The 23,975-nt window shown below is 37.3% G+C and overlaps 2 protein-coding genes across 18 annotated transcripts in view; one reads left to right on the forward strand and one right to left on the reverse strand.

The window, feature by feature from the left end:
* Nucleotides 1-110: 110 nt before the first annotated feature.
* LOC110829055 (uncharacterized) lies at nucleotides 111-14,791 on the reverse strand. 4 transcript variants are annotated; one of them, XM_087350870.1, is made up of 13 exons: nucleotides 14,679-14,791; nucleotides 13,367-13,527; nucleotides 12,574-12,806; nucleotides 11,611-11,726; nucleotides 10,128-10,249; nucleotides 9,303-9,427; nucleotides 8,770-8,893; nucleotides 7,090-7,329; nucleotides 6,177-6,407; nucleotides 5,444-5,623; nucleotides 2,678-2,900; nucleotides 1,390-2,160; nucleotides 111-893 (listed from the first exon to the last, which is right to left on the reverse strand). In XM_087350870.1, exons 1-12 carry the CDS (start codon nucleotides 14,722-14,724, stop codon nucleotides 2,150-2,152), a joined length of 1,812 nt encoding a protein of 603 aa, XP_087206996.1. In that variant the 5' UTR covers nucleotides 14,725-14,791; the 3' UTR covers nucleotides 111-893; nucleotides 1,390-2,149. The 4 variants fall into 4 exon arrangements, with proteins under 4 accessions (XP_087206996.1, XP_087206997.1, XP_087206995.1 ...); XM_087350871.1 differs by having other exon boundaries at nucleotides 111-896; XM_087350869.1 differs by having other exon boundaries at nucleotides 111-1,115.
* Nucleotides 14,792-14,874: 83 nt separating this feature from the next.
* LOC110829062 (spondin-1) overlaps nucleotides 14,875-23,975 on the forward strand; it is a 50,659-nt gene continuing 41,558 nt past the window's right edge. For 5 of the 14 annotated variants that reach the window (XM_022062367.2, XM_022062377.2, XM_087350864.1 and 2 more), the window contains exon 1: nucleotides 22,786-22,858. In XM_022062367.2, the coding sequence (XP_021918059.1) occupies nucleotides 22,850-22,858 (9 nt within the window). In that variant the 5' untranslated portion in view covers nucleotides 22,786-22,849. Of the gene's footprint in view, nucleotides 14,981-15,020; nucleotides 15,324-17,782; nucleotides 17,890-20,302; nucleotides 20,499-20,592; nucleotides 20,665-21,842; nucleotides 21,917-22,784; nucleotides 22,859-23,975 lie in introns of those variants that run through there. The other 9 variants (XM_087350863.1, XM_022062371.2, XM_022062370.2 and 6 more) reach the window with 9 other exon arrangements.

Below are 23,975 nucleotides of genomic sequence, written 5' to 3' on the forward strand. Positions count from 1 at the left end.
AAGTGGCTGACTATGATAATGTTGGATTTTACTTTGAGAGAGTTGGTTGTATCTTGGGGAGAATGTTTTGAGAATGGCTTAGGAACCTACCTATGACTGCCCAGCTGAGGTGTAGTAATTAGGGTTCTCAGGGTTGATTGATGGTAACTCAGTGAGATGAGTCCCTCTCTCAGGGAATATGCGTGGCTACATGACTAGTGGCTCGCAGTTTGAATAAAATAATCACACAGATATTTTGATATTTAGATGAAGTTTATTTCAGTTAATGTTGGAATGCAGCAGTCGCTGAGTTTCACCTTGGTCCAGTTAATCGTGATTTTAAAGTTTCTGGCACATAATTCTTGGACAAAGAATTTAGAAACGAGATCAGTAATTAAATGCACCTGTACCCTCCAAACTGTGTAAACAAAGTGTTGACCCAAGCCAACACATACATAAGTCATAATATCTATTGCTACAGTTACACATTAAGGGGTCTCTCAGGCCGAAGGTTGTCACTGCTTTCCAACATCCAGTCGCCAACAGATAGAACACTCTCCACATGTGTAAAGAACCTCCAACACAATTCTAATCTTAAACTTTGATTAAGAAAGGTACAATGCAGTATAAATCTATAAGTAGCTGGCTCTATGTGAGTACGTTCAGAATAGCTGTTTCACAAGAGCTCACAGAACACAAAATATATAAATTAAATTGTGCTGGTTGAGCTGAGCAGAAAGCAGTATGTAGGAGATGAATAAGATGGCTGTCTTCTGGGTCATAATGCCATGTAGTCAGGTAGATGTTTGTCAGTATTTCAGTGGTCCTTGCTGCCTCTCTCATCAGGGTGATGACTCATTTGCCCTGATGGTGGAGTGATGATGGAGTGGATGATGTGTTGGCATTATCTGTGTCTACTGAAATTATGCATGTGTTACTTTTATCCTGGCTCCCGGCAGGAAATCCATGACACACTGTCGAATGCTAACAGCAGTGTCTGCTAAAATTATTTACACAGTCCTGCAGGTGTGTCCACTATTGTGTTAAATGTTGGTTATTGTTGTGTGTGGGTGGATATGGTTCAGTTACTGTTGAACAGCATGTTTTCCTGTATGAATCGTATGTGAAATGTGGTTCTGCTAGAAAGTATCGGAGAAAATTTTGTCATAAATTTCCCAGGACAATGGGCATCCATGAACTTATTAATAAAGCCAGGTGTACTGGGTCTGGACAAGAAACCTGCTAAAAAAATGTGCACATACTAAAGATAAACCAGATGAAACAAAAGCTAGTTTAGAATACACAGTACAGAAATCACTGAGATGCCTTAGAAGAGACAAGTATCTTGAAATCGTCGGCAGTCAAAGTGACGAAATGGACAATTTCATTCTATTTACATAGTACCATTACCTCTGTTCATGTTGTTTGGGTCGTGTTTGACCTGACCTCAGTAGTCTCCTTGCTCATCTGGATGTTGTGGAGAGGATGATGGTGTTCTTGAGTTTGATATGATGGCCCAGACTAATGCTGTGTTTGGCAACAGCTGATTTATTTGAATGCTTCAGAATCTAGATGAATGTGCCGCTAGTTCTTCTTGGCCCGGACCTTTATTCTTTTCTCTTTATTGAGTTAAGTGCTATATCACATAGGACCATACTCCACATAACACCAGTTCCTTTCCCTGATCTCAGTGGAACTGGTCAGTCAGCTTAGTATCAACCTGACCACATTCACAGGGCATGCTGTGCATACCCAGAGTCTTGAATCTTCAGTTATCCTCCACAGGCTGAAGGAAACTGGGGATCTTCCTATGGGATGGCCCACAGACTTCATGTTGTGCCTGAACGGATAGTGGCCTGGTGATGTGATTGAAGGACAGTGATCAGGAAAGACTTTACTGGGGCTGGAGCAACTCTTTCCAGCCATCAGATCTGCTCGTTACTGAAGCCGTTCTGCCTGAAAATGGCTGGAGTTTCTTAGGACCACTTTCAGTAAAAATTGCTACAGCGACCAGCAGATCTGATTAGTTCTGAATTCACCAAAGTTGCCCATTCTCCCTCTAATTTATCTTGGTTCTTTTTAATTTTTTTCAGTCTTCTCTGTTTGCTGCTGTTGAGTCCTCTAATTTCTGTCTACAGTTGATTGCAGTTGCTTAATTCTGTTTGCATTCTTATTTCTCACCTTGAAAATAAATAGGAATTGTGTAAATAATTAGAATAGTTTGCATGTTGTCATTTGATACATGTTACCAGCTGCAGTGAATGTAATAAAACTTAGGATATAGAAAGAGTTTAGACTAACAAGTCTCATAATGTCATACAGTTCTAAAAAAATTTAAATGATGTGGAATAAGGGTTGCGACTCTGACTCACCTGCTGTGATTATTCAAGACTGTTGCTGCATTTAATAGAATAAGCCAAGATCAAAGGTTATGAACTAAATTTAATTTAAAAGGCCTCTGACTAAACTGTTTGTGGCCTTACTCAATCTCTAAAGATAAATGTGAGGTTAGACATTAAAATAGGCCATGATGCCTCTTCCAGATTTTTAACTACCCACAAGTCATGACCATCTTCACATCTCATTTCATAGTATTTGAAATTTAAATAACAACATTACATAATTTATAAAGCTGTGAATAGTCTAATTTTTAAAAGTACTCCCAAATGCATAATATCTGGTTATTTTATTTGAATACCTTCTTTGCATGTATCCCCGCTCGTGTTTTGCAATGCACTGTATTTATGTCCCAGTGCTAACTTTAGTGAGCCATTTACATCCTTCATATTATCTAATTCACTCTTCAGCTCATTTATTACACGTTCCATCTGTTTAATGCCCATCTCCTTCTTGTTTACGTCTTCCTGTAACTCTTCATTTTTCTTAATGACTTCTGTTAGTGATGCCTGCAGGTCAAGCAGCTGGCCCCACCATGCAAAATAAAGTACATATTATGTAAGATCTGAGGTTTTCACAGCAGTGACTATGAAGATTTCTGTCTTCTGGGTTGTTTTTGCGCTGTGTAGTCTGGTCGATGTTTACCAACGTTTCAGAGGTCATACTGCCTCCGTCATCAGGGCGATGAATATGCCAATTGGTTGGGTGGGGCTAGGTTTATAGGAGCCGGACAGTGAATGGAGTAGCAGTAGTAGTAGTAGTGTTTAAGCAGAGTAGTTAAAACTGTGAACAAATTATATAATCCGTTGTATTTTTCCTGGCCTCGTTTGTGGATGCACTATGGGTTTGGGCGAGTTCACATTCCGATATTACTTCACAAAGGGGGTGTTTGGGTTAGTTGTGTTGCAGTTGTGGACATGTGAGGTTGTATTGCTGACACTGTCGAGTTGTGATACTAACGTACAAACATTCGGCCGCTTTTGAGATGCCTCCAATTCAAAGTAAATTGCAAGGCAAAGTTGTTAATAGCCAATGTTTTGTATATACATTTATGAAAAAAGAGACTGATGCAGGAGTTCCCATGAACATTAAGAAGACCCAGAAAAGAGTAGCAGAGGCGATAGGAGTATCGGAGAGGTCTGTCAGAAGAATAGTGAAAGAAATGAAAACCATACAATCCGGTGCATTCACTTCGTTTGCGACTTCTCATAATGAGAGACTTGTATCATCTCCTAAGTCAACGCTGGACAACTTTAATGAATGTGTTATCTGTAGGACTGTTAATGACTTATATATAACCGCAAGCAAAGATTGACGCTGAAGAAAATCCACGCAAAGTTGGTCCAGTCAGTCGGGTTTACAGGGAGCCTTTCAACTTTAAGAAAATTGTTAATGAGGTTAGGTTTTAGATGGACTAAACCAAAGAATAATTGATGAATCCTCATGGAAAGCCATAATATGAGAACTTTGAGGACATCATATTTAAGGAGCATAACGAAGTACAGACGTGAAGGTACACTCATAGTTTTTATGGATGAGACATCCTTGGCTCTCACTCAGTGCCATTCTGTTGGAGTAACGATTCCATCAGTGGCCCGCTTGCTTCTGTCTCTAAAGGGCAACGGTTGATTATAGTACATGCTGGCAGTGACCAAGGTTTTATTCCTAACTCATACATCCGTTTTAATGCCATCAAACTACAGGAGATTATCACAGCGACATGAATTACAAAAATTTTGAGAAGTGGTTAACAGAGGCTAATTCCAAATCTACCCTGACACGGCGTTTTGGTATTAGATTGTGCTCTGTACCACAATATTCAAATCGATTCACCTCCAACATCGAATGTAAAGAAAAGTGCCATGATATTTTGGCTGAATGAAAAAAGAATTTCAAAAAAGGAAGACATGCACAAGCCAGATTTGTATGAATTAATAAAAACCCAAGCCCGTGTATCGCGCGTATAAGACAGATATAATTCTGGCAGAACATTATCATTCAGTCTTGCGTCTACCACCGTGTTACCCAGAATTGAATCCGATCGAATTAATCTTGGTAACTGTTAAAAATTGGGTTGCTGATAGGAATGTGACGTTCAGAACGGAAGACATGATCAAACTCGCAGATGAGAAATTCACTTCATTCACTAAAGACGACTGGGAACTAAGATGTAATCATGTTACTGCTATAGAAGCTCAGTATGTCACGAAGCTCTTCACGTGCTATAAAAATTCTGAGTTGTTTTCTGCGTGTCTCGAGTGTTGGGTACGTATGGCAGATGTTTTCCCTTTGTCTAGTAGTTGTAAACCAGCATACTGCAGTGATGTTCGTTGCTTCTGAGAAAGTTCCCCCAATACCTCTCCCTACATTCCCATAACACGCGGGCCAGAAGCCAGGAAGAATAATACGGACTATATACAAATGGTTGTAATAATGTATGCTGACAATTATGCATGTTATTTTCTGTGGCTATGTTATGTGTCCTCTTATTTTGTGAGAATAACAATAGGACCGAATGGAAGAGGAGAATTGAGGAGGCCATGGACCAAATATGGACCGGAGAGCCATAGAATAATAATAATAATAAGAAGAAGAAGAAGAAGAAGTAGAAGTGTCTAGTAAAGTACCTGAAATCAATGAAGGATAAAGTGGAGAATTAAAGTGTTAGGAAGCATAATAAAATTACAGATATCAAGAAATCACATTCTTCACATGCAAAATGACACACTACCAAATGAACTTCGTACCTGTATTTTCAGACCGTATGTATGTAAAGGAAAGAGAAAAATGAGAAGTCTGTGCAGAATGTAAGGAGCAATTTATGTAGTTTCAGAATAGCTCAAGGTGGTCTAATACTTTGAGGTAAAGGTGATATAAATACCAGTTTGTACCTTGAGATATGCCAGATGCCTTCTTCCAGAGTTTTAACTACCCACCATTCATGACTATCTTCACATCTCATTTAACATTTGTAGTTCAAATGGCAACATTTTTCACAAATTTGTGAATAGTCTAAATAAAAGTAACACTTTCTTATACATAATGTTAGGTAATTTTGTTTGAATACCTTCTTTTCATGTGTGTCTTGCTCTTCCATGTGTGTCTTTAATAATTCATTTAACTCATAAGAAGTGTCCGAGATGAGACAATTCCTCTGTTCATTGCCCATCTGTTTCTGATATAGGTATTTCTGGAACTGTTCAGTTTGATTAATAGCTGCTGTTCTTGATGCCAGCAGGTCAAGCACCTGGCCCCCCCACCCATGCAAAATAAAGTACATACTGTTGAAGCAGAGTAGCTGAAACTTTAAACAAATAAATACATCTGATTGTAATAATCTATGCTGATAATTATGCATGTTATTTTCTGTGGCTATGTAATGTGGCCTCTTATTTTTGACTAGATGATGTATTCCAAGTGTCAGGAAGATAGTGTACAGTAAACTACCTGGACCGATAAGGGAGGTATAAGAAAATAATGATTTATGTACTTTATTCAGTTTTAGTGTGTGCGAACTGAGGTGGATTATAGTGTGTTTCTCGTGTATTCATAATGATAGATCACAAAATGGACACTCAGTATAGGTGGAGCAACATCTGGGAAAGCAGCTAATAGTAACTTTGAGGGATACAGAAAGAAATTAAGAATGAAAAAAGTGTTATGATGCTAAAGATCTTCACAGCTCATTTAACATTATTGCAGTTTAAATGGCAACAGAAAAATGTTTACAAATCTGAGAATAGTCTGAATATGTAAAAGAACTCCCTAATGAATGATGTCAGGTAATTTTGTTTGAATACCTTCTTTGCATACGTGTTTTGTTCATCCATTTGTTTTTGCTGTGTTGCAATTTTATGATCTTTTTCTTGCAATTGACTCTTTAGTGAGGCAATCATGTCATCCTGATCTTCCAACTCCTCGTATTGTTCATTTATAATAGACATCTTCTGTTTAATGTCCATCTCCTTCTTGTTTTGTAACTCTTCGTGTTTCTTAATGACGTTTGTTAGTTTTGCCTGCTGGTCAAACACCTGACCCCACCATGCAAAATAAAGTACATATTGTTTAGGCAGAGCAGCTAAACCTTTCAACAAATAGATACATCTGATTTTAATAATGTTTGTTATTTTGTGTTGCTGTTAAAGATGGCCTCTTATTTTGTAGATGATTTATTCCAAGTGTCAGGAAGATAGTGTACAGTAAACTACCTGGACTGATAAAGTAAATGGTGAATACAAGGTATTAAAAAGTTGACAGTGGAACCACGGTTCCGGAGAATCTGACGTAAATACGTCTGTGTAATGTAATGAAATGTAATGTATTGTAATGTAATGTAATAATTCTTATATAAGATAGACCCTTCCGTATAGACGTATTTACGTAAAAAATAATGATTTATGTACTTTATTCAGTTTTAGTGTGTGCAAACTGAGGTGGATTATAGTGTGTTTCTCGTGTATTCATAATGATAGATCACAAAATGGACACTCAGTATAGGTGGAGCAACATCTGGGAAAGCAGCTAATAGTAACTTTGAGGGATACAGAAAGAAATTAAGAATGAAAAAAGTGTTATGATGCTAAAGATCTTCACAGCTCATTTAACATTATTGCAGTTTAAATGGCAACAGAAAAATGTTTACAAATCTGAGAATAGTCTGAATATGTAAAAGAACTCCCTAATGAATGATGTCGGGTAATTTTGTTTGAATACCTTCTTTGCATACGTGTTTTGTTCATCCATTTGTTTTTGCAGTGTTGCAATTTTATGATCTTTTTCTTGCAATTGACTCTTTAGTGAGGCAATCATGTCATCCTGATCTTCCAACTCCTCGTATTGTTCATTTATAATAGACATCTTCTGTTTAATGTCCATCTCCTTCTTGTTTAGGACTTTCTGTAACTCTTCGTGTTTCTTAATGACGTTAGTTAGTTTTACCTGCTGGTCAAACACCTGACCCCACCATGCAAAATAAAGTACATATTGTTTAGGCAGTGGCTAAACCTTTCAACAAATAGATTTTCATAATATATTCCGTAGCTATGTAATGTGGCCTCTTATTTTGTGAGTATATGTATTCCTAGTACCAGGAAGATAGTGTACAGTAAACTACCTGGACCGATAATTGAAAAAGTAAATGATGAATACAAGGTATAAGGAAATAATGATTTATGTGATTTATCCAGTTTTAATGTAGACAAACTGAGGTGTGTTATAGTGTGTTCCTTGTGTATATGTGATGATAGACCACAAAATGCATACTCAGGATTAAAATCGGATGGAACATGTGCAATATTGAGGATTATGTAAAGGTATACAGGTGTTTCAATTGCAATAAATGTAACCACAGGGCACAAGATTGTAAAGGGGGACTTGACTTGCCCACTTTGCGCGGGAAAACATTCTATGCGCGAATGCAAAGCAACAAGAGAACAGTTCAGATGCATCAACTGTCTTGGCCACAACAAATACAACAAGAAGCCGGTAAATGAGAACCACTCAACATTGGACAAAGACTGTAGTTGTTATAAGGCAATGTTAATGGTATATCCTCAACACTGACTACTAAGATGGATACAAAACGCAACTGAAATAGTAATAATAATCAATCAAAATCATTGCGGTGCCTACAACTTAACTTGCAACATCCGCGAGCGGCCACAAACAATCTTGTCCAATTAATAAATGAACAACAGACTGCGAAAAACTACAACAACCAAGGCGTAAATTAATAGATGCAATAGCCAAGAATGGTGGCACATGGCCAGTGTTGCATGAAGCACTTGTTCAAAAATATTTAGGTCATTTTAATACATTCATTAAATCCATAGATTATAACACAGGTACATAGGTACAAACGGTGGCAATGAATCACGATATTACAGTTGTGTAATCTGTTAATGTGTTATACATTAATGCATGTAATATTACAATCTTGTAATGGGGCATGCTGAATGAATAAATAAATAAAAATACGTCAAATACGCATACTCAGAATTGGTGGAACAGCATCTGGGAAAGCAGCTAATAGTAACTTTGAGGGATACAGAAAGAAATTAAGAATGAAAAAAGTGTTATGATGCTAAGTGAAATTATGGATAATGTTGAGAAAATCAGGAAAAATCACATTCTTCTGATACAAACTGACATACTACTAGATGGACTTTGGGCTTATATTTTCAGAATGTATGTTATATAAAGGAAGGAGCGTTTAGAGAAGAGTGTGTAATGGATGAAGGTAAGAAGAAGCCAAAAAAGAAAGAGTGAAGAAAGAAGATAATGGTGATACTTATTATTGATGAGTAAGGAGTAGCAGTAGATATATTTTCAGCAAACATTTAAATGTAGAATATGTACAAGTCCGTTACATGGAATTAACTTGTAGTGACATACCTGTTGTTCAAGCTCTGAGACTTGGCCTTGCATCTCTGTATTCAGATTACTGTTGTCCACCTGTGTGTTTATTTGCTGTGCCTGTTCCTTCACATATTTACGAAGGAGATCATTCTGCTCTTGGCTGCACACACAGAGAAAACAAGAAAAACATCAACATTATGTGTGAAACAGACCACTTTAGAAACTTAGGCAAATATGAGGGGAGGATAATAAATCTGATGAGAGAGGTAGGGAGAAACAGATTAGTTAAGAAATAACCTGTTGCTACTGTCATATATACTGCCCATGGGACTGATCTGTGTCTCCATAGTGAGAAAATGGTTCCTAACTGGCTGAGCTATGGCACAGATAGTAATTTAGTCAGTGAGATAAACAGTTAGTCATATAAGTCAAGAAGTCAGTCCATTAACTGCATATATAGTGGTTTCAAATACAGTTTTTTTATTGACATGTTACATGTGATGGAGGAGGAGGCAAACTTAGTATAAAATATTCCATACATAATAGTGTTTTTCATGTAGATAACTTACGTGCTTGAAAGTTGGAATGTTAATTTCTTCACTTCCTTCTGCAGTTGCTTCAGCTCCGTGTCTTTTTTGGTCATTTTAGCGTTATAGTCCTTGCACATTTCTTTTAAAATGGCTTCGTTTTTTTCCTGAAATGCCAGTACTTACATGTCATTACGGAGCAACTGTCTCACAAGTTTGTGTACTTACTGTTAATAGATTGCATTCATTCATCTTTCTTAGTTTATTTAATGATGCTTTTCAGTTGCACATGTTATAATGTGTTTAATGGAACCAAGATTATAAATTATTATTTTAATTTAAAATAATGTGGAAAGAAACAGTAATGAGTTACTTTTGTGCTGTATCCCATTATTTTTCTGGACAGACTGAGAATAAATTGGGGTGAGAAAAGATGTAGTTGGCCTCCAGTCTAAGAATGGAACCCAGGACTTCCTGAATATGAAGACCAATGCAAGACAACAGTAGTTCACTATCAAGCTGATTATGATATTTACAGGAATTATAATGAATGATGGATCAGAAAATTCTGGGCAGAAATCTATTGTTTAAATAGCTCACCCAACATCTTGTCAAGTGGGTACCAGGTGCTTTTTTCCTGGGACAAAGTTACCAGTGGATGAAAATGACTGTTCACCTGCAGGTAGTGCTGAGTTTTTAGAATGTGTGGAGCTTTATTCCCACTCCCCCTATATGTCTTTATGGTGTGGTGCTTAGCCACAGAGACCACACATCTAATTTACCATTAACATTTAAATGACAAATGCTGCAAGAATAACAAGTTCTGATCAACACAAAATTACATCTGGAATTGCACTTATTGCTTACAGTTACTCTGGCGATTGTCTCCTTGAATTTTGCTTTTTCCTCCCCCCTAGCTGATTGCAGCTGCAGCTTAGTAACCCGCAGTTCATTCCGGAGATCGGCTTCTTGCTTACTGCATTTTGATTCTGCACATGAACACAACATAGAGTAAGTCCAGGAATGGCCTGAATCCATGACAGAATGGTACAAAAGACATAATATAAGAGTAGGGGTTTAGTATGGGAACATTTTAATTACAAAGGAATATGACATTGATATCAGTGTACATATTACAGAATTAACAATGTCACACCACTCACCATGCAGCACTCTGCCATTTAACTATTTGGTATTGTTACTGTCATTACCAACACACAATTGTATACATCCAAGTGTGGTGGGAGACCTGTTGGAGCATTACCGGTGTAATGGTGTTGAAGAAGGTGATTTTTATCTTTTAACTCACCAACAGGGTGCATTGGATTTGTGCTTGGCTGTTCTTTTACGAACGACCACAACCAACTGTCACACATGGTTGATCAGGATGGGACTTGTGAGAAGCAAAATCATGTCATTCAGTCCGCAATCAACATTGGTTTTTCAGAAAACCAGAGGTTTTAGCAGAATAATGGGTTGATACCCTATCTTGTTGCAAAGTTACACTGTTTAGAACACCCACATTATCATTTTCTGGAATTAGTCAATGGAACAACAGCTCCAGACAGTTTTCACTAGTCACACACATCAAAGAAGTGTCCAATATCAATTCACTGGTGACTCCAGCCCACATCATAACATGATGTGGACGCTGTGCTACTTCATCAAGATATGTGGATTTGTTTAGCCCAGATTGCCAGGGTCATGAAAACTACGTACCTAATTGCTTTGTGCAGGATCTTCTTTAAGCAATTTATAACCATTTAACTGATAGAGAAATTGTCTCTTTGTTACAGAACCCGAAGATTTATTACTGCATTTACAAATAGCTTTACTGTATCACATACAGAACTTCATCTGTAACATAGTCTTCTTTGTATTTTCTTGAATGCTGTATGTCCCTAGAGTTTTTGCTTTCCCACTTACTTTAAAACATTTTCCTTCACACTGTGTTTTTAAATACTTACAATTTTAAGGAGTTCAGATGCCTGGTAGTGTCATCAGAACCAAAACTATGACCAGCTAACCATTAGGCCCTAAAAGAATTCTGTCCCTCTTAACTTTCTAATGGACAAATCTAAAAAAATATTGTTACTGTTCTTACACTGTATCATATGCAGTATGACCACACAAGACATATTGGTTCTTTATTCTTTTGCTACAGATGAATTCTCTCCCTGTACAGGATATTTGAACTGAATTACATGACCCACTCACTCACTCACTTATGTAACTAGCGTATTTGCAGTTGTTGTGGTGTTGGAAGAAATACAGGTGAAAATAAATGTCATTAACAGTGAGTGGTTAAATCATTGTTATTCTATACATAAGCATACTAAATTCAGTTTACCTTCTCCCGTAATAGTATTTGATGTTTCCCCAGCCATTTCGTGAAACTTTATACTTTTCCCCTTCATCTCCATCATGTGCTCTTCTCTAGGCTTACGTTGAGTTTCTGCACTTTTCCTGTGGACATTACATACCTTATTTAATATATATATTTATAAGTATCTTAATTATACTAACTAAACCAAACTTAGTAGCTTCTAATTAACTACTGGCAGAGTGTAATACTTTTAGAAGTGCTAACGAAATACTGATGAAGGGGGAAGGGGGTCATGAAAATGTTGAAAATTGAGTGTATACATTGTACAAGACAATTATACAAATTTGAGCTAAGAATGAATAAAGTTAGCAATAATAGACGAAAGTAATGTAAACTAAGAAAAATTATTAGTGGCTACTGAGTGTATTTTCTTCACTGCACCAGTTCTGTGTGACAATTTTTTTTTTGTGAAAATACCTATCATGGAGTCTCAGAAGTTCAGACTGTTTTCTAAGTATTGAACAATTTTCTTCTCAGGTGTCATTAATGATAACTTTGTGAGATTCTCTTGAGTCTGTGTTCTGTGTGGGTAAATATAATCCATCTTCAAAGCACAGAATGACCACTTGACAGACACACTGGTTGTTGCGACAGTTATTAACAGCAGGTAATTTTGTGACTTGTGGTAATGTGGTACTTCGGAGATGTGAGTGTAAGTAGGATGATGATATTAAATAGATTTTTTGAGAAGCATGGTGTGAACTTTAATCAATTATTTCAGGATAGAATCAAATTATGTAATCTTGTAAGTACAGTGATGATCATTTTGAGTTGAATGACGACAGTGAATTTCTGTGACCAGATGAGTATAAACACTCCAAGGAAAACTTTGTGTCTTAGAATTAGGAAAATTATTTCAGGGTTGGATTATATCATGTAGAAGGAGAGAAATCTGTAAAAGAAAATTTATGGAAATGTGAAACAAACCTCAGTTCAAGTTCTCGCATTTGCTTCCTAAGTTTTATCACTTTTTCCTCTGCAGACTTGTTCATCTGCAATCCCACTGCCTTGGAATAAAATTCGTCTTGCATCTGTAGTAGTTCCTCCAACTCTTTATTCTCAGTCAGGAGCTGAGCAATTGTAATTTCACTTTCACAAAACATTTGCTCCATATCGCGCAAATTCTGTTTCGCAGTCTTTAATTCATCTTCCAGCAAATTCTTTAGACAGGAAAAATAAAACATTTGAATTTGTTATGTTATATACAAGTAAAATTGAGCCTGTGTCACTGGATTTAAATTATAATGGTGTTTGGTTGGGTGATTATGTTCTTTCATTAAATAGAATGTGGTAGGTGATAAATCAAAAACTAAAATATAACTTCCAAATTTCATAACAATCCGTCTAGCGTTTCTCGAGTTGAAATATGAAAACAAACAGACGGACGCGATAACCCTCTGTTTCCATTTCGTGCAAAGAAGGCATAATACTGATAATAGTGATGTAAGAAATGTGGTCGGATCAAGAAAGGTAAGATAGTATTATGCATAAGGAAAACCTGCAGGGAAAAGACCACTTGGCAGACCTAGGTATAAATGGGAGGATAATATTTAAATGGGTCCTAAAGAAACAGCATATGAGAATGTGGACTCGACTTATCTGGATACGGTGAAGGTCCATTGGCGTGCTCTTGTGAACACGGTAATGAACATTCGGGTTCATCATTAGCTTAGAGCCTATCATATTTTCAAGGAGGAGTTAATTTTACTAGAAAAATTACCTTGGATCTACTTTTCACCCGAATTTGGTTGCTCCGACTTTTACTATTTCTTTCGTGCTCTGCGTCCAGAAACCGGGAGGTCTTCTGTTTGTCGTAAGGGACGTGTCCCTTCACTTGATTCTTGTTGTGTGGGGCATACTTTGTCGGAGGAGGTGCACAGCCTAAGTGGTACCACATAATAATGTACTTAAAACTTTAAATTGTATTCCTATTTTACAGAAAGTGTACTTTAAAACGAATTTTACGTTCTGGCGTGGATGTGATAAATTATCTCTTTGAGGAGGGAACACAATTCATGAGTGTCTGAAAATCTGTGACCCTAAGAAGCATATTGATGATCGTGATTAATACCGATCACCTAGAACCATTGCTGCAGCAGAGGAATCAAGGGCTCGACATGAAAGACAATATTACGAGACTAATAATCATGTTTGTATATTAATTTCTTTAGTTGGTACATGGAGTAAAATATTCACATTTATGTACAATACCGATGGTCTGATGGCTTGAAGATATCTAAATATGTTATCGTTTTAAACTGTACACTTTAATTAATCCATAAAGTTAAAGTTTGTATTGATACAGACAGAAGTGAGAGAATAATGTACTGCTTCTACATGTTGATGACTATGTGTGATGAGTTTATCGTTTTAGTACGTAATTGGTATAATAACGGATGTTCAATGGATATAATATCATACTGCTGCTACGTAATATTATTTAGCAAATGAATTGCATTATTTCTGGGTGGGTTTGGCAAACTTGGTTATGTATTTAAATTAGGCAACAAAATATACAGCCACCATACTGGGGGCAGACCCCTAAGGTTCGAATACCACTACCACCAAAGCCCGCCGTTGGAAAATATCCTGAGCCATCTGTATCAATCTCCCATCCTCAAAAATCAACTCAAGATCCATCTTATTGCTATCCTAGCATTTTATTTTCGTCTGTTTAATATAAAAAATATATTGAACATTTAGAGTTAAAATCTTGTAATACATGTTCCTCTCTCATAGTAATATCACATTTCACATTCATACAAAGAACTGGCAACATTTTTGTTATATACATGTATTGTTCTTTAATATTTAAGAATTAGACGTGATAAAATATTGTTTTAAAACACATCTAAGGAATATTGCAGTTACATTTACCTTTACGAAGTATGTATAAAAAACGTGAGAATATGAAAGGGCTTGCATTATTCCTCGTGGACATATTAGCGAAATTAAAACAGATTTAGCAATGGACTGAAATGCATTAATAGTTGTTTGATTAGGAATAAACACAAATGTATTAATATACTTACTAATTCTTTCCTGAAACCTAGGTGTCTTGGATTTCCAAAAGGCCATTTCTTATGTTCATAAAAACGTCTCTTCTCACTGTTGCATGGTAACGACAATTTGTTTACCGAATGAAAGTTGGAATATGTTGTTGTTTACGAGGGAATTTTCATTGTTGACCAGCAAACCTCTCCTCCCCCTCCCCCTCCCCCTCCAAGGCTCATTCTACAACGACTCGTAGTAGTAGTGAGCTACACGCCGCCGATCGGCTATGTGCACGCCAAGGTGGACAGAGTGTGAGTTAAAGGCAGACTAAAGCCGAAAGGTTATGTTTGTTCTTTCCTATTACAGAGTGCTTATACTAAATATATGTTATTTTAATATTTAGATATTGAACATTTATAATTCACAAATTAAGTTCAATTTAGCTTTGTAAATGTCAAATTTCTTGGACATAATCTCAAAATCCACATTATCGCCAAGATTGTAATTGTTGGCTGTTAAAGCTATAATACAATGTTCTACATTTAGAGTAATATGTTATGGGCCGGAAGGGTGCAAAAATGCTGTGCAATAAGTGTTTGTGCAGCAAAGTGATGTTACAACAGCTCAAAGGCTACACCTGAAGAAATGCCACATTTGCAGCAGGCCTCAACACTTTTCCATAGGTAAGGAACACTACACATTGACTTAGTTACAGTGCTTTGTTATAGCAGTGGTTAATGACCATAAATTAAGCAAATTTTCCCAAGTAATTCTTCCAGAATCTGGTTGTGATCAGAAAAATATCATTGTCATTTATTATTAATCCTGTGGAGGAAATTATATATGACCTTGAGAATTTTAAAGACGTCTCTCTGGCACATAACCTAATCTAATCCAACATACTGATCTGATCTGACCTAAACTAAACTAATCTAAACTAATCCAACTTAAGCAACCTTACATAACGTAACATAACCCTACCTAAACTAACCTAACCCAACCTAACCTAACCCACCCTAACCTAACCTAACCTAACCCAACCTAATTCAACCTATCCAAACCTAACCCAACTTAACCTAACGCAACCTAACGTAATCTATCCCAACACAATGTAGGCACTGAGTATATATTGCGACCTATACATGACTTTGACATACCCATGACCTTTAAATATTGTCTGCAATGTCACTCAGATTCGTACAGTTCACTATGTATATGCGTGAGAAAATAGTATACGAATGACCTTGAAAAGTTTGAGGTCTTCATGCAACAATCGATCCAGTGTTTTTCAATCAATCCGCGTCTGGACACACACTAAATGACTATGACTGTGCTTGATTTGTTACGCTACTTCTTTGCAGGACATGGGCCGTTATCATGTATTTATATGCACACGACGTTTCGGATGTTGGCTCTCTTCCCATCTTCAGGAGATTATCTTTATAATATTAGATATTGCAGGTTCCTGTAGCTGCCAAGAAAAAGTTTGTCAATACAGTAACGAATAGTCACCTGAAGATATTTACATATAATACAAAAATCATAACGTTTATTAAACCCACCCTCAATAATTTAGGTTCAAAATAATTGCAGTGTAATAAAAGATTCATAAATGGTTGTTGATATTGTTTTGCATTGGTCAGTGAGAGTCTTATTTCCAGCTGCATTTATCCTCTTTCTTATGAACAAAATGGTGTGGTTTTGGCAGCTGGTAAGTAAGCGTTGGCTGAGAAAGTTTAATGGTTCAACATAGACGCAGATCTTCACTAATTACTCTTCCAATACATGGCTCAGCAGAGCGATTTCCACAAGAGTGAACACGAGCATAATTTATAACACAGTGAAGTAATTACCATGTAAGGTAGCGTACCATCGGACAAAAAAATATTGATACATAGGAAGAAAGCTTGGGAGAAAAAAGGTAGAAAACGTATTGTTCCTAGCTCAGTGTGCTTACGATCGTTATATTGGTTCTGTTGATGACAGTTCGGGGTGTGTACACGGCACTGTGCTCATAACACGTTTCTACAAGACCTATTTCTCGGTGTCTGTAATCGAACCACTGCCTAGACGGACAGACATACAGCATGCTGTGAGTTTCTCAGCCGCTAGGTCACAGCTTGTCCCGTCGTGCTGGTGTTAACCGGGGCGTAAAGACTACTATCCATGATGTAAAATACCTTAAAACATTTTTGCGGGAACAACTTTACTTTTACTCTATGTCTCGTACGACGTACATCTGAGGAAATGCAATGCATCTAAGCAGCAATTTGTTTCTGTCGAACACCGAAACCAGGCAGGGATGTAAAGAACGCATTGGGCGTTTCTTGTTTTTATTCCCTGTTGATTTTGCACTGAATGACCACAGATTAAAGTAGGGGAGACCCGTCTAAACTGGTCCGTACTCAATCTCTTCTGCTTGTGATCTAGCGATCGAATTTCCTTCATGTACGTAAGGAACATAGCCACGGTGGTCTAGCGGTTAGAACGCTGGCCTTGTAATCCTGGGGTCTCGGGTTCGATTCCCGGCGGTGCCCGAATTTATAACTTGTGTTGGGCAAGGCCGTGGTCCAGGCCCTGATGCAAACCCGAATGTTTATTACCGTGTTCACAAGAAACCGCCATTTGATTCCGTTTGTCTAAGATTCGTTTTAATAATATCTTCCAGTTTACGCTGTGATATCACAAGCAGTTACTTTCCCCGAGGTTTTCCGATAAATATTTTGTGCACACTCCCCATCTTTCCAGTGCATTTAAACACATCCCGCGTAACTCATCGTCGTTAATTTGATTACCCGAAAATATTATCTGAAGAGTAAAATATATTAAGCTTTTCATTGTGTAATTTTCTTCATTCTCCTGTTACTTCTCTCGTAGATCTAAATATTCTCAGTACCTTCGTCAAAAACGAGCTTTCCGTTAGGATGGAGAAGTTTCACATTGATATAAAATGGGTATTAATTATAGTTTTCTGTATTTTAATGGCTTCAAAACTTTCAAGGTGAATCCTTCGGCCCCAATCATTGTAGGTACCCAGCGTTCTTCGATATCAAAATTGTAAGGGACAACAATTTGCGCGTGCTGTTGCCTGTACTGTTTTCCTTGCGTATGGTGGTGTCATCTGTGTGTAGTGCCTGCAATGACGCCTGCGACTACTCTTGTTCAGTTACGCGTCGGATCCCGTCGAGTTTGGTTGGGTAGTGGGGAGTGCTGTTGACAGTGCTGATCGGCGCGGCTATCTGTACGGAGGTAGGTTCGCATTTGTTTATCGCAGTGTTTCTCACCTTCCCCACGTGGTGTCGCTTGGCGTGATGTATCTTATCATGTATTGCATTATTGTATACTTGTGACGAATTCATCTAATGCTATTAGAATGATTAATTGAAGGAGGATTAGCTCGTCTGGACTTGTAGTATGCATGGTGACTGCTTGATTGATAAAGATTTTAGTCAAAAACCTCAACGGAAGATATTGCTCGGGTGGCCCACACGAGCAGATGGTGGGAGGGGGTGTTCTAAGTGATGCAAACATTCTGGTTTTATAAAAGGACATTTCTTGGACAGTTCCAACCTTTATTGTGTTAGCAATAATTATTACCGTCGGAGTAACTCACTTGGTTATGGCAACTTTATTTGTTCTTGTTGATTATACATTATAGTCTACACGTGCAGATTTCGTTCAGCCGTTACATTTTCATGTTTTACATGTTGTACACCGTGCGTAAAAGGAACGCAAAAATGGATATGTCGTTTCAGTATGTGTGTTTCATTTCCTAAACCATATGACGGATTTTGTTGAAATATGGTAGTGGCGGTTTATACTAAATCATATCGGACATATTTGATTATGGTTCTGTCAATCCAAAATTAATCATGTGCAATGCATTTAAGCAGTGTTCTCAAACAGTGACGTGTTTTTGCAAAGAAACGTGATTGGCTACTTGATATAAAATACCGATCTATTTACAGTGGGCAGCCTTAATTTGAAACTTTTCCCGTGTCTTTAATATTTAAAAGGAGTAGTGACTTATCACACTCTGGAGTGTGTTAATATTTGTGGATATGAATTCTTACCCTTTATTTCTTCATACAATGTTTTATTTTCAATTGTATGCCGTAGAGAATTCCTCGTGAAGAAAAGAGTTTTCTTTGTGCCCAAATTCGGCACATGTCCACACGCTTTAGTTTCCATCGGCCTGTGAGTTTATGTGCAGTCCGTTAGCCTGTATTATCGCCATTTGACTGAGCTTTCTCCTTTGATTCACATATACAACAGGGAAACGTAATCATCATGGAGGACATTTGGAATTGTGCTGCTTTTGACAGTTCATTAAGCTAATCAGAACCTCACCGAGAAGCGGTAGAACGCTACTTAATCTCCTCTGTCACCACTAGATATCTCCATTCCTTGACTATATAGACAAGAAAGTTAAGTCCATGTGACAAGTAACAAAGGTGAAAGTTAATGTATAATTAAACGTTTTTATTACCAACACCTACAATAAATTCAGGTTGGACTTCCACATTTTTTGGCAAGAAGTGGGCCTGATTTTTATATTAAACGATGCTTACTTAACTGCGCATGTCGAATTGTGAGATACTAAAAGAAAATGACTATACCACCATTTGACTGGAGGGACTGAGGGAAACCATTTAAAATCTCAGATGGAATAGCCGGTATTTGGTATTAATGGCCTGGATACTTGGACGACCCGTTCTACAAGTGCCTGAGCACTGCGGGTCCCAACTTTTCCTTGGCTCGATCTATAGACACTCCGTAGGACTCCTTGGACGAGGGATCGGCCCGTCGCAAGGCCTCTACCTGTACACAGGACAACGCGGACAAACATCCATGGCTTAAGTGGGATTCGAACCCACGGTCCCAGCGACCAAGCGGCACAAGGCCCATACCTCAGACCGCGCGGCCACTGCGGACCCAATATTTAATATGTCACATCTATATTAACGCCTGTAGTTAATGTACCGGTAATTTGTTATATAAATTAATTGTTTGAAAGGAACAAACATCAAATGGTGAACGTATTTTGGATAAAATATATTTCGTTATACATGGTGTTAACATAAGTTACAATTAACTACACACAAACGATATTTTAACTGAAAGAGATTTTAATTCAGTTTGTTCGTGATGCCTGAAAGATTCTTATTTTATGGGAAAGACAGTTCTGCATTTTAAAAACTCGGATATCGCATGTCTTGGTCAGTGTCTTCATTGCAGTTCTTACACCGGGACGGCTATTATAATTAAAATGTAAAGGTAAGACCCGGGTGGCAGGATAGAAGAACGTGGTTCATCCATTTACCTGAAGACGAAGTGTGTGCAAAACTGGCAAAAAATAGCCTGAAGACGTTTCGACCATCGACCCGTATGAAATAGGATCGATTACAGAAGACGACATTGTGCTCCTACCTCGATTGTTTAATCAACAGATGGCATATATTGATGTGGGGAAGTATTTTTATAGAGGGCGCAACTTTACCATGTATCGTGAGTGACGTAGTTTATAACTATCGATATAAAATCAATTTTCGGTATTATGATCGATTATGACGTGAATACAGTAAGACGTTTGCTTGCTGGAGAGTGGTTTTGCGTTCTAGAGTTGGCATGTTTGAAATGTTAATTCATAATTATATCGGTGGTGTGACTTAATTATAGTTTCAATTAAGATTTTAATTTTGTCTTCGGAGGAACGAAATTATATATTGTAGTGGTATACATATTTATTTGTATAGGCCACTATATTCTTATTACTACGTTCTTCATCGATGTGTGGTTCATTTTGCACTGGAAAATAGATCAAAATCTAGTGTTACCATCCGTGAGTTAACGTGAGCGTACGTATTAAATCGTAAGACTACTTGCTGCTGTGATGAAGTTAATTTGTGATATTGGATGTTTTGCCTTGTATTACTGAAAGTCGTGGGATAAGCTAATGTTGTTTGAGAGCAGTCAAATTTTGTTCCGTGAGGACTACAGATGTCGATTGGCTTTGTGGTTTAGGTATACTTCGCTGTGGTGATTTTTGGAGGACAGATTATTTAACGTTGAATTTTGTGAGACATCATGTTTATTCTTTTATTTAACGGCGGTTGCTTCACACTTTAAAACATTTAGCGTAGATTTTTTATAAGACACTGCGATAATGATTAGTGAAATGGTGAATTGTGTGAGAGAATTGATAGTAGCGAATAGGAAGTACCGAATTTCATTACAGGTGCAGAGGAAAACTACAGGAAATCTAATTCAGGGTAGAAGGTTATATGATCGAGATTTTAACCGGAATCAACTGAATATTAATCAGGAAAGGTTCGTTTAATGCGCCACTCGGTATGATTAAGGATGGTTCTTTACGGTGAATTGAAGAATATAATTATGATCTATATCTTAATTGCGTCATGTTTGTGTTTTATTGATACAATATTTTATTTTCCGTCTATACACAAACTTAAAATAATGTTGTTTAAAATTACTTAAAATTATAACATTCTCAGTAGATACTGCATCTTGTTACATTTTTTGTATCGACGACATGTTTCAATGTGTATCACATCATCATCAGGTCTATCAATTTTAATATATTTTAAAAACTGTTGTACATTTTGCGTTGCGTATATTGGTTATTTTGATTTGTTTATCAATATCCAAAATCACGATTTGAAAATTAATTTTACAGATATAAAACATCCAAGTACAACCTCCAAAATTAAAAGAAGAGATAGAAATTAAACAAATAAAAATTAAACAAATCAAAATAACCAATATACGCAACGCAAAATGTACAACAGTTTTTAAAATATATTAAAATTGATAGACCTGATGATGATGTGATACACATTGAAACATGTCGTCGATACAAAAAATGTAACAAGATGCAGTATCTACTGAGAATGTTATAATTTTAAGTAATTTTAAACAACATTATTTTAAGTTTGTGTATAGACGGAAAATAAAATATTGTATCAATTATGATCTACTTCAGACTAACAACCGAGGAAAACCACGATAAAATTAAAATAACCAGTGTCCTGATCTAAATTCGATTTAGGCAAGTTTATTGTGTCAGTTCAAGTAAAATGTGTTATACCTGAAGAAACATGCCTGTTGGCTGTGGATTGGTTTCCTAGGGAATGAGGTCGGCTGAAACAGGCTTGTGATTCTGTAATACGAGTGGTCGTGAGATGCTTGTCGAGTATTCGGTGAATGGACTTGGTGCAGCACAGCCAGCTGAGTACCGGGGAGAGAGAAAAGAAAGGCCAGTCAAGTGGTTTTTAATTCATGTTCGCTAAAGATTACATTTATTTTATTACGCGCACATTAAATTTTCACTGAACTGAGAAACATACACCATGAAATTGAAATTGAGGGGTATGATCTGAAGCTTTCGGCTGCCGGTCGTGTCAGGTGGTTTAATGGAGAAAACACCAACGTTTCGAGAGTCATATTCCTCCTCGTCCTCAGGTCGTTATCGCCTTGATGATGGAGACAGCAAGCACTTCTTAAGCATCAGTAAACTTCTACTAGACTTACACGGCGTTACAACCCAAAAGACAGCCATCTTCTTGTGACAGGACGAACCTCTGAGGAATCTAAATAGAATAGTATGATCGAATAAATAACATTAAGTCAGCTTATGACGGAATTAGTTGTATACCTGTAAGCCTAAGTAAGTAATATGTGTACTTTAAAAGGGAGCCGTGTGCTATTCAAGTACTCTGATGGTAATGTGTAAGTTCATAGATCCCATCGCAGAAACTTAACACTTGGATTTTTATGGCCTCCAAAGCCATTATAGTCAGGGTGATTAAAAATATCATGTTACTGCGAATCCAACCTCACGTGCGTCGTAGACAAGGAAGTTACCATCTGAACTATCGCTGACGACGAAAGTTCGTCTACTTTTATGTGACACATGAATTAACAGTAAAGAACGTGACAAATTGTGTGTTACAGAGAAACATATGAGTGTTTATGCTTAATATTTTGGCCAGGAAGTTTCTCTTTTTTTTTGGGGGGGGGAGGGGTCACTGCCATACTACAGAACCTGAGCCGAATGGGAGGGTTGCAGTCAACCGGGTCTCTTTATTAGGGAAACAGGGTTACCTAACCTAACCTAACCTAACCTAACCTAACATAGTGTGTGGATTTGGTTTGTCCGGCTCAGGATGGGGACTAGTGACGGTTTCTTATGAACACGGTAATGAACTTTCGGGTTCCGTAGAAAGCGGGTTTTGGCTAGATAAGCAATGTATAGTTAGTTACGAAATACTAACCACTAAGTCTAAAAGTGTTTATTTTAAGACGTTCATAATTTATTTAATTTTGTTTTCAAGAAGAGTAATGAAGGTCAGTTTATACGAGCGTGGTCCCAATGAAATGGGATGCCAGAAGTTAGCAGTCGAACACCTGCGAATCCATGTTTAGACTACATGCTCAGCACTTCCGTCAGAGAAGTTGCCTCCGTCCATGACAAAGGGGCAACTTCTTATTTCAATGACTATAAATAGTTTCGTTGTAAGATGTTTTTAAGGTATTCAGGTGTGATGCATAAGAAATACAAAGACATAAAGTTGTTAATTTGCTATTCAGTAAGCACCACACCATGGAATGAGAATTAAAAACTGGAGGTGTAGGATCCGTGTCGGAAGATGAAACAGGTGTGAACACGTTACATGATTCTGCCAGTGTTTTACGAGGTCATGTGCTGTCTGTGATAATGTGATAAGGAGTGAATCCTGCAGGTTTCGGAAACACTGCACGTGGACATTGACCTGTTGTTAAATGACTGGACTCCTACGTCAGTGGTTCCCAACCTTTGGGTGTCGCACTTGTGATAATGATTTTTTATACGTAACGCTAGAATTAGAATAGAAAACTGAAATTTATAATAAGCCTACTCCTATTTATAGAACTCTTACTTGGTTTTGCCCCGATCGTAATGGGTTTTATTTAATAGTATTTTAACATTTTCACTGTCACATTTTCTTGTAACATCTGTCCATATTTAGGGTAACTACTTAAAATAATTATTTTTAATGGAACATTTTCACCACAAAGGGAGCTACACTCAACACAGCTTTCGTAAGCCGTGAGCGATGGAGGACCTTGGCTACGCAGATATTTTAACCATTTGACACGGCATATAGCCTGAGAGGATTTTTTTAATTGGGTTCGCCTTCAGAATTTTGTATTCTGCCTAGACTTTTGATGTTCGTGGCACACTGCCTCAATCGGAGTCCATACGAATTTATTTAAGGGAGGGGGTGGGGCGAGACTCCTTTATAGCCATTGTTGTACCAACAGTTTATTTATTT

This window comes from Zootermopsis nevadensis, unplaced genomic scaffold, assembly GCF_977971745.1.
Source record: "Zootermopsis nevadensis isolate Lab colony 2312 unplaced genomic scaffold, Znev_1.0 Znev_ptg000017l, whole genome shotgun sequence".
Taxonomy (NCBI): domain Eukaryota; kingdom Metazoa; phylum Arthropoda; class Insecta; order Blattodea; family Termopsidae; genus Zootermopsis; species Zootermopsis nevadensis.

Coding starts and splice junctions, on each gene's coding strand:
- LOC110829055 (XM_087350870.1), bottom strand. CDS start 14,724: ATGGCCTTTTGGAAATCCAAGACACCTAGGTTTCAGGAAAGAATTA. Junction 10,250..11,610: donor AAATACTATTACGGGAGAAG/GTAAACTGAATT, acceptor GTTCATGTGCAG/AATCAAAATGCAGTAAGCAA. Junction 8,894..9,302: donor ACATTCCAACTTTCAAGCAC/GTAAGTTATCTA, acceptor CTGTGTGTGCAG/CCAAGAGCAGAATGATCTCC.